General features: G+C 40.7%; 1 protein-coding gene across 1 annotated transcript; it reads right to left on the bottom strand.

Moving 5' to 3' along the window:
* Window positions 1-4,670: 4,670 nt before the first annotated feature.
* Window positions 4,671-10,449, bottom strand: DRAM1 (DNA-damage regulated autophagy modulator 1; the record flags this gene model as incomplete). The annotated part of the gene is made up of 5 exons (XM_009079043.1): window positions 4,671-4,773; window positions 5,718-5,810; window positions 6,843-6,901; window positions 8,404-8,581; window positions 10,307-10,449. Coding segments are annotated over 5 exons (518 nt in total), but the record flags the coding sequence as incomplete, so codon positions are not given.
* Window positions 10,450-11,351: the final 902 nt, after the last annotated feature.

Genomic DNA, 11,351 nt, shown 5'->3' with positions numbered 1-11,351 from the left:
CCAGAATAAGTGGCTGAATAAGGACAACTAGATCGCAGCTTGTGCCAGTGCTAAGTGGAGCAAGCGGCTTCTTTGACTTTGACAAATTTGGAATTGAAGTTGCTATGAAACCACATTTTGCAGTAGCAAAACATATTTACTCCCAGGCAGGAAGAGATGGCAAGGAAACTTAGATCTGACTTGTTTTCCACAAAGGCAAAATAAAAACAAATCATTTAACTAGGTCTCCAGACGACTATTAAGTCCAGTCACAGCTACCTACAAACCTATTGTACTTGCTAGCCCAAACGTGGGCAATGAACCCGAATCATGTGGTCTGGTAGTGCCATCTATTGTCTACGGGGAAAAATACAGACACCACACTTCGGAGCTGCCTTTTTTTCTTCTGAAGATGTGAAAAATGCTCTTTCTGCATTACAGTGCCAGTGACAAAATGTAGGCAAAGCTCTTTAAATCACTGCTGATTTTCTACAAAATAAGAGAATCATAGAATTTAGGGCTTGGAATGGACCTTACAGATCATTCAGCTCCAACCCCCTGCCCTGGGCAGGGACACCTCCCACCAGAACAGGTTGCTCAAGGCTTCATCCAACCTGGCTGTGAACACTTCCAGGGTTGGGGCAGCCACAGCCTCCCTGGGCAACCTGTGCCAGTGTCTCACCACCCTCACAGGAAAAAACTTCTTTCTAATATCTAACCTAGACTTTCCCTCCTTCAATTTGAACCCATTACCCCCTGTCCTATCATTGCAGTTCCTGTCTGACAGTAGCAGAATAATACTGATAGCAAGGGATTTATTGCGTGGTATTTATACTGGTCGCAAAAGTTTCAAGCCGACTATACTACTATAGGTCAGTAAATGTTGGACATTCCCCTATGAAGTTTGTAAAGACACTCAAGTGCTTGGGATTGTAAACTGCTCTGTATATCCAGTCTTAGCCTTGATCTTGACACCACATTTTCACAAGCCCTCAGGCTGTAGAGCCTCTGCTTGAAGACTGCAGAGAGTTTAGGGTTGGTGAACTGTTCCTATTGGTTTACAATGGCCACTAGAAACATTATCTCTGGAGGAAGCTGGAATAGCTGTTCACCTCCAAGAAATGGTGAACATTTAAAATCCAAGCATTGTGCTTGGATTTTAAAGGGTGATAATGTTTGTTTCCTTGGAAGCTGAGCTAATGCCCCTTTATCTGGGAGAAATCTGACATAATGTAGTATCATGGTTTAAGCCCAGGTAGCAGCCAAGCTCCACACAGCTGCTCTCTCACTTCCCCACCAGTGGGATGGAGGAGAGAATGGGAAGCATAAAAGCCATAAAACTCATGGGTTGAGATAAAGACAGGTTAATAGGGAATGCAAACGCTACGGACACAAGCAAAGCAAAACTAGGAGTTAATTCACTGCTTCCCATGGGCACGAGGTGTCCAGCACCTCCAGGAGAGCAGGGCCCATCACATGGAATGGTTACTTGAGAAGACAAATGCCCCAACCCTGGCAGTGTTCAAGACCAGGCTGGATGAAGCCTTAAGCAACCTGATCTAGTGAGGAGGTGTCCCTGCCCATGGCAGAGGGGGGGGAGTAGATGATCTGTAAGGTCCATTCCAACCCTTAAATTCTATGATATCTGCTGCCACAGCAAACAGACCAGATCAGAAATAAAGATTCTGAAACCCTTATGTGGAAAACCAAAGATGCAATAGATGATCATCACTGGCTGAATGTACATGGGAAGGAAAAGCAGTGCAAGTAACAGTGTCCTAGACAAAGGGTTTAGGTATTTTGAGCTGATTGAGTTTCATGCTTACAGGATTTGGAACTGTGACAGAGACCACAACAGTGATATCTCATCAGCAGGTCAAGCTGCACAACCTATAAAAAGGAGGCTTTGCACTTTTGGAAGTGGTAGAATGATTTAACACAACCACTAAAAATAGCAGTAACTATCATGTGATTTACTGTAGTTTATGCACAAGGAATTTCTCAATCACTCCTGATGGGCTGACAAACAGAAAACATCATGCAGAGCAGACGATGAAAGTATTTCTAGCATAGCTTCCAGGAAAAAGGAGCTATTTCTTGTTGCTAAGAGATGCGAAAATACAGAAAAAGGCCTGTGGCAAAGCAACAGAAATGTCCTGTGACATTATCTGTGCTAACCCATAGAGATCACTTGCTTGTAAACAATTGCAGAGCATTACCTGACATGGATGATCCACAGCTGAAATGGTGCATCTTGCTAGAATGGTTCTTACTTGCAAGTGCTTGCAACTTGTCAACTCACAGCTCAACTGAAAAAAATACTTCAACTTTTGAATGCAAATCTGACTGGAGGCAGAGAATGATCAAAGGAAGTGTTTTCAGTGGTTCACTAGACGAATCAGAAGCAAACAATCCATTGTCTACCTGCATGTGGCTGCAGGTCAGTGTGTTCAGCCTCACAAACTGGATATAAGTCCCACTGTTGGTGCTGCATTGTTTTGGTCATGGATGTAACTCATAGAAGTGTATCATGGTAAAGCTCAGAAAAATGGGAAGGATTTTATTCACTGGTTCTTCAGTACTTGGACTGACCCACTGATTTCAGCACAAAAGACTATCTTGATTCAGCCACTTTGAACATTGTTTTTCTCCCTTTAAGACAGTGCAAAGGTTGACAGGCTGGACAGGATTCGTTTGAGGAGGACAGAAGACTAAGTGATTATCTGACCATGAACACTTTTCAGAATACTTTTACTGGGGCAATGTTTTAATGTTTCTTTGGTGTTCTCTTACATTGAAACTTGCAAAAATTTTTGTGGTGATTTCCTGCCTAAATCAGAACAATGCAATAATTCTCCTCCTGTTTGAGTGTACTTGGATTCACTTTAAAAACACAGTAATGCTAGTTCAGTAATGCTAGTTCACTTTAAAAACACAGTAAAGGAAGTTAAGGTAACTTCCTTTATCCATGTAAAGGGCTTAGTAAATCTGTGCTTTCAAATCTGGTATCATTTGAAATAACAACTAAGAAATATGACCTTTTCTTATGCTGCCTTCAAAATAACAGGATGTTGCTTTTTATGGTTGATAGACATTTTCTTCTGAGTATTCCTGACCTTCACTTGAAAGAATGTGTATCCCTTGCAGGACACCTAATCAGGAGGACATAGATCCTTCATTTAGTCAGTGCTGGATGTGATTTTTAACCTGATTTTATGTATGAACACCTGCAAGATAACCTGAATACTGGGGAAAGCAAATCCACAAGTGAAAAACATTTTTTACTCTTTATTTGCTAGAACTTATAAAGAAAACATTGACTCTTGAAGTTGTGAAACAGCTGAATTTAATACAGTTTAAAGTACACATAAAGGAAACATCAATGGATGACTAGTCTTGAGACATAACTCTCCAAAATACACATTTGTTTTCTCACTTGGGAAATTAGCAACTGAAAATCATCAACATTTCTGCATCAACTGTGACCTAGGAGGGCAAATTGAATTTTCAGAGAACTTCACTGACACCCAAGTGGTGAAGGCACCAAATGGAGGTCATGACTCAGTCCACAGAAGAACCTTTTGCCTGCAGATACTTGTACTATCTGATTCTCAGTCAGGTCCTTTCCAAGTCTGTCACTACAGAATTAAGTCTATAGCAGCAAATATGCCATAGCTTCACTACAGATTCTCTCCAGGTTTAGGTTTTCCTTCAGTTTTATATATATAATACTCACACATGACCAAACTCCTGAAAACTACTGGTGCCTCTTTTGTGTCCCATTCACTCCCAAAGACTTTTTGGAGACCTTCTTCACTCCATCACTGTAGGTTAAAACACAGACTGGAAACTTCTGCTTTGTGTAAACCCAATTGCAATAAGATTTCTCTTTACTCTCTTGTGCATTGATGTAAATTTCCTTTCTATTCCCACTTCCTTTGTAAATTTCCTATGGCCAGCAGTGCATCACAGGGAAAAAGGGGTAGACTTTGATAACTTGTATTGCAGTGATGATTAGAAAACATTTTTCAAGCAATAGAGTGTAAACTTCTAGGATTTGTGTTGGTATACAGTGCCTAGCACCAGAAACATGTAGCATAGTGTTGCCATCTACTAACTTCAAAGACAGAGACATTCACTTGGAATCATAGAATTTAGGGGTTGGAATGGACCTTACAGATCATCTAGTCCCAACCCCCTGCCCTGGGCAGGGACACCTCCTCACTGGATCAGGTTGCTCAAAGTCTCATCCAGCCTGGCCTTGAGTACTGCCAGGGTCGGGGCCGCTAGCACATCCTTGGGCAACCATCTTCTACAGCCCTTGCAGCCTAATTGCCTTCATGATTTCCATTTCCTTTAGACTTTCCTAACTGTTTGCAAAATGTCCTTTCTCAAGTCAACTGGTGTTACTAATCAGACCATAGAAAGTTTCAAAGTCTGGATGTGTCCAAAAGGGAAGAGCTGAGGAGATCAAGTCCTTGAATGACTTTCCAGTGCTTCTACAGATTGCTTCTATTACAGGATATTCAATATATCAAACAGTATAAAAGTTACAAAACGTTGCAAAAAGGCAGCAGGAACATTGCTGTGAGTTTTAAAAGTCTTCTAGTGGATGCTGCTCTAGATGCTGCAGAGTTCATGACATGGACTCTTAGCACAACCTTATCAATCCCTATCCCTCTGCAACATCTTCTCTAATTAAAAGAAACCTAGAACATTCATAGATAGAAAACATTTTTGTTTTCACTATCAGGAGTCTTCATGTATTTCTGTTGATATCCTTAAAGAAAATCTCTAAAAGAAAAATGAAACAAGATCAACGTAAGATGAATTCATTTGACAGTTCTATGGTATAAAGTACAAGATGATAGAACAAAACAAGAAAGTGTTTAAGTGAAATACAGATTGTGGGAGATCTAAACAAAAACATTGCTCATATTTCTTAGAGTCTGGTGGGACTTTTCTGAGCTCATAGTTTGGCTTTCTGTGAGCATTGGTAAAGACAAAAAGAGGACAAATCTTTCCATCATTGCCAAACTCAAACAGAAGGTCTCATGTGATTTTAGAGCCGTAATTTAAAATATCTGCATGTCCACTGAGTTTAATTCCACCACTTTCTCTTATTTATTATGTTCACAATATTTATATATACTTCGGGATCTGTGATCTGAAGCAGAATTACCAGCTAAGGATTGTTGGTAAGTATTTTGAGACCTACAGCTTTGTTCAGCAAGTGTCTCCAAGGGAAGGGTCTGACTTTTGGAGGTTTTTATGGCAATACTTTTCCCCAAAGTATCTGACATTCTCTGCACTGTGAGGGAATGTATAGCAAAATGTGCAATTTTTGAAAAGAAAGGAAACATCTATGGCTGAAATGCATTGGATTATTACACAAAATCCCTCAGGTAGAAAGAAATGCAGGTTTAGTTGCATCATTTATTTTGGTTTTATGTCACATTTAGAGGATTTCTTTCTACAAAAACATTGGTGAATAAGTAGAGTATATTCATTTACTGAATAATTGTCAAGACCAAACACCCATTAAACTGAAGTTTAGGTTTTAAAACCAAGGGGAAAAATATTCATTCAGTAGACAGAAATCAGTTCTGTGCAAGGTAAAATCTGTTTCTGTATAGCTTTGGTGTCTCTAGCTGAGGTAATGAATGGTAATTTTCTCTTGCATTTGTTGTTATACAATTCATAGCACTTTGTTACCGCTGAAATATGTCAATACCAACCTGAAAATCTCTAATGAATGTTAAAAAGAAGAAGATAAAACCAAAGGCCACTGTCCATTCACAGACTGCACTCAGAAAATGGTAAGTGTAATCCTGATGGATGAGACAAACAAGTTTTCAGATCAAACAGTTAAACAAAATACATGTGATATGGTATAGACATTTCCTTCTGTAAATTCAACAAATATTCTAAGAGGATAATCAGACTCTGTTCAGTGGGGGAAACCAATAAAACAAGAGGGAACAGCAAAAACTGATGCACAGGAAGTTCCACCTGAACACAACGAAGAACTTCTTTCCCATGCAGTCTCTGAGTGCTGAACAGATTGCCCAGAGAGGTCTTGGATTCTCCTTACTGGAGGTCTTCCAGATCCCTCTGGACACAATCCTGAGCCATGTGCTCTGGGATGGCCCTGCTGGAACAGGGAGGTGGGACCAGATGACCATTGTGGTCCCTTCCAACCTGTGATCATCCTAATACCCTGTTGTATAAAAGCCAATTCAGGTTTAGTTTTTACAGACTGCTGAGTACATTTGCTGAGGTTGCATGTGTGCCATTAAGGAACATCTTATGCAGTAACATCAAGAAGAGTACAAAAAAACTACAGTTAGCACATGATCAAAACATAGTTTGGATATAATTTGAACCTGAAAAAATTTAGTTCTTAGGTGAAGAATACCAAAGCGTCCATATTCAAAGCTTCCACTCTGAGCCACTGAATTCAGCAGTACTACCAATTCCAAATTCTCTGGAGGTTTCAAAGTGAAGAGCTACCCTTGTAGGGCAGTTCCTGACAAGACTTTCGGTTTTAAGTAGACTGGCACAGAAAACCTACATAATATGATACCATCAATGAACCACCTGTTTCAGCAAAAGTATCTTCTCATATTTGCATCTCAAGTGAAAAAACCCAAACTCTCAAGGTATTACTAAGATTGTCTAACTTGTAAAGATTTATCTCATGTTGCCACTGTTTGGTTGAAGTCCATTTCCCAAGTTCGGTTTTATTAACTTCAGAATCGACTCTCTGAAGTGTTTGCAATGCTGGACACTTTCAGATCAATATAACACCAGTTCCCAAATAATATGATAAAGGATAAATTGGCAACCTAATAAGATTTTACCTTTTCACCTGGAGTCCAATCAATTTTTGTCATGGAAATTTGTGAAGCAAACACAATCACTGGGAAAAACAGTGTTAAGGAAACTATGAAATTTTAGTGAGTCATAGTGAAAATGTCTGCTGGCAAAAAACCCAACCCCATCTTTCCCTTCTGTGGCACAGGAGATCCTGAACAACCAGAACAGCAAACCAAGATATTAAGCAAACAAGTAAATGAAACATATTATTTAAAGGGATCAGCTGATAGCAGCAATCAAGCACATCTCTGCACAAATGAAAGGTTTCTGTGGTTTCTTTCAAACTACAAATAGTAAGGGGAAACACTCCAAAAGTGAGATGATATTTATGGTCAAGAACTGTGGGAGCAGAGTCCTGCACTGTTGGAAGGGGAACCATGTTGGTTTCCACCGGTTCACAGTAGGTGCCTTGGTATATTTGTAGAACTTCTTCTGGGTACTGAGGCCTTCTAGAAAAGCCCTTTCACAGCTGCTGAAACCAAAAGCAGGCTGTAACTGGCTGACTGATGTGCCCAGTTTTCAACACTGGCAGATCCCCCAAAGACAAACAAATCAATGCGATGACTCTAACACCAGAAAAGCTGTGGGAAAAGCCACTAAGTGTGTTGAGTGTGTCTCTAGGGGAAGCATCTAATGAAGCCGTGATCAAAGTCATCTGCTTAGGCTCGAAGGAAAACCTGTGTATGCCACCTGCATTTCTATGCCTGTGTGTTCGGTTCACTGTAGAAGCAGTGCCCCCTTTTTCACAGGCCCTTCCCCCTACTGCCCTTTAACAGAAGAAGGTCGGAAAGTTGGTCTAGTTTTATTACTGTATGATCCTGTTAAGAACTCTGAGGCATTACTTTTAAATAGACCACTGAAATAAGAGATAAAGCTTTTCAGAAGACCCCAAAACTCATCATAGAATCATAGAAGCAACCAGGTTGGAAAAGACCCCCAAGATCATCAAGTCCAACCCTACCATGGTCACTAGACCATGGCACTAAGTGCCACATCCAGTCTCAGCTTGAAAACATCCAGGGATGGTGAATCCACCACCTCCCCGGGCAGCACATTCCAATGCCTGATCACCCTCTCTGGAAAAAATATCTTCCTAATATCCAACCTAACCCTCCCCTGGCAGAGCTTGAGTCTGTGCCCTCTTGTCCTCCTGCTGGTTGCCTGGGAGAAGAGACCAACCCCCACCTGACTCCAACCTCCTTTCAGGGAGTTGTAGAGGGTGAGAAGGTCTCCCCTGAGCCTCCTCTTCTCCAAGCTAAACAACCCCAACTCCCTCAGCCTCTCCTCATGGCACTTGTGCTTGAGTCCCTTCACCAGCCTTGTTGCTCTTCTCTGGACCTGCTCCAGCACTTCAATATCCCTCCTGAACTGAGGGGTCCAGAACATCTTTATGCCATAGTGTCTCAATATGCTACATTATATACATCAGACAGCCCTAAGCAAAGAGTGTAACCTCATTTTCATTCTTTATCAACAATGATTTTACTTATAAGGAAAATCATGAACCCATAAAGGGAAAACCATGGGATACACCATAAAGGATACTGGGAATGAAAGCAATGCATGATATTACAGATATAGTCATCCTTATGTGGCACACAAAGTAGGTGTTCCATCGTGGACAGGACTTGTAAGAGATTATAGACTGAAGTGTAATGTATACAACACCCGAGCCAAAGGCCACCAAAGCGCCTATGTCATGGACACTGGGAACTGCCAGCTCCTGGAAAGAGAATCAGCACTGTGGTTAGCTGCTACTATCTGAGCAGTGGGAGGAATCAGTGAGAAGACAGCAGTCACATTATGCTGGGCACATACAAGCAGTGGGACACATTTCTTTTTCGCAACAGTCTACACAGGAAAGAAAGCCAAGGTCAAACTCCTTTGCCATGTTCACATAAAACTGTACAGCAATTTTCATAGAATTTTAGGGGTTGCAATGGACCTTAGACATGATCCAGTCCCACTCCCCTGCCCTGGGCAGGGAGACCTCCCACCAGAGCAGGTTGCTCAAGGCTTCATCCAACCTGGCTTGGAACACTGCCAGGGTTGTGGCAGCCACAGCCTCCCTGGGCAACCTGTGCCAGTGTCTCACCAATTTTAGTTCTGTTCAACAGCTGTCTCTTACCAATTAATGTTTCCACTACAGAAACTGGCTTGTGTTTTCCTAAAAAATTCTTATACTGCCTTCTTCCCTTTACCCTGCCAAAGATTTTAACCCCACATTGAGATTCTAATCTGCATTCATGTGGCGAAACTCTAATGGCAAAGTTTCAAGGGAGCTCTTCTAAATAGTGACTGCTAAAGCACGGTCCCCCACCCTCGAGTGGCCACTCACGAGGCTCCAGGAAATAAGTCAGCAGAAAATTAGTTATATATATACAAAAAAAGTGTTGCCTAAAATAATCTCTTGATTACACTGACAGTGTCTAGAATTGTTCAGCACATCATCAGTCACTTTTACTCAAGTTCCACAAGAGGTGAAAGTGTGTATAGAATTCAGTGTCACTTTATGTGGCCTGTATTTCTGTAATATCCTGCCTGAGGAAGAGTCTCTCTTTTCTAACAAAAAACAAGTAGAATATCCAGTAGCAAAAGAGATGAAAGTTCCAGAGAAATTACTACATTCTAAACACTGTTTAAACTTTTACAAAACCAAAGTTATGCCACCTTGGAATCCAATATCAGCCAGGTAATTTAGCTTCAAAGCTCCTTTGTGTTAGCAGAGCATAACCAAACAGGTGCTATGAACTGACCTACTATACATCTATTTTCTTGACTCATGAAAACATATCTGTACCTTTTCATTACCTATTTCACCATCTTTCCTGCCTGGAGGTCACTGTTTTCTTTGCCTTGTAATGGTGATTACATTCACATGATCTTTTAAATTCTATTCCCCCTTCTCGATGAAGAGACTGAACATGCTGTTATGCCATTTCCTACAGACTCAGAACAACAGGCTGGTATCGTGCTCAGTGTTATAACCTGCCATATAAGTGTACTTTATTCTGCAGAAAATGCTGCTAGAGAGTGTGCCATCATTCAGGAAAAAAGTGCAGGTGCTTTTGTTAGTCTAACTTATTTTGCCCTACGTGACTGCAAGCAAACTAAATTTGAATAGCAAAGTTTCTACAGTCAAATTTTCCTAGTAAAACTTTTGCAGCAAAAACATTTGTAGGAAGTTGGTTTATAGTACAGACCCGTTACAAGACAAGCACACTATACCCCTCACTGACATAACTGTACAAGCAAAAAATCTATTATATAGGGGGAAAACAAATCTGTCTCTTCAAAGCTGCTGGAAGAAGGTAGGAGCAAAAAAGGCATGCTTGCTCCATCTGCCAAGTATCCACATTGGGATAATGTTTATTTCTTGTATCTAATTGAAATTTTAACTGCTAAAATAACTTTACTTTCTTTTACGATATGAAATTTGCAGTCATACCTGAAAAGTTGCAACTATGCCCATTCCAGTGCAGCCCATCAACCCAATGCATAAGGCAAACATGTTGCATGAAGACCTAACGAAGTGTGACAACTCATTTTGCTTCTCTATCAATAAATACCTGATGTACATTGTAATGACACCTGAAAAACAAAAAATACATATTTGGTTCCATGATCATGTATCGCTAACACTTTAGCACTTTGCTCTGTGACACATCAGCAGACAGAATAAAACAGATGCATAATATCATAATAATACTGGCTTTAACTTTACTGGGTTGAAGAAGGAAGAGAGTGAATTTCACATGTCAGGTTCAGATTGAACTTCAACATGATATGTGTCAACATGGCACTTTAATGCTACCTAGAAATAGCTGCACACCCTTCAAAGAAAACACTCATTTAAATCCACTCTTCTGGGTCTTCTGGGCATAGAAGCATTGCCATTCCACATTAGGAACACATGTTGCAGGGACATGGACCACAATCAGGAAGTGGGACGCTTTATTCTGCTCTGCTCCGCAGTCCTGGACTAGAACCTACATCTCCTCTTATTGGATGGTCTCAAGAATTAATCCATTCTTGCAGAGTCACTACACATATTTTATTCCAGCCTACATGACCCCAACATGCAATTCACTCCTCAACTGAATTAGAAGATTATGGCTCATCAGGATATAATAAGCTGTAGGACAAATTCCACAGCTCCATAGCACAGAACATAGTTTCAGTCTATCTACAGCTGCAAAAAGAAATCAGGTAACTTTGCCCAGGCATTTTGAGGTTACATGAAACACACCAAGGTAGTGTGACAGAATGGCTCTTAGAAAAGGTAGAATATGTGAGTTTTACTTTGCCTTGAGGCCATAATGTACTACATGTATACAGAGGTACACAGCTCTTGGTCCTCCATCCCCTAGAAGTGAATGGAAAATGCCAAACTTCCTGATTCATTTTAGTCATTTTGTAGAGGAGTAGGCACATTGCAGAGGAAAACAATGTTCCTCCCTTTGCTGCAGTGATAACAAGAATCGAATAGTCAA

Source organism: Acanthisitta chloris, unplaced genomic scaffold (assembly GCF_000695815.1).
Source record: "Acanthisitta chloris isolate BGI_N310 unplaced genomic scaffold, ASM69581v1 scaffold28107, whole genome shotgun sequence".
NCBI classification, from domain to species: Eukaryota; Metazoa; Chordata; class Aves; order Passeriformes; family Acanthisittidae; genus Acanthisitta; species Acanthisitta chloris.
The sequence above is the reverse complement of the archived record's forward strand: the minus strand, read 5'-3'. Positions and strand labels throughout refer to the sequence as shown.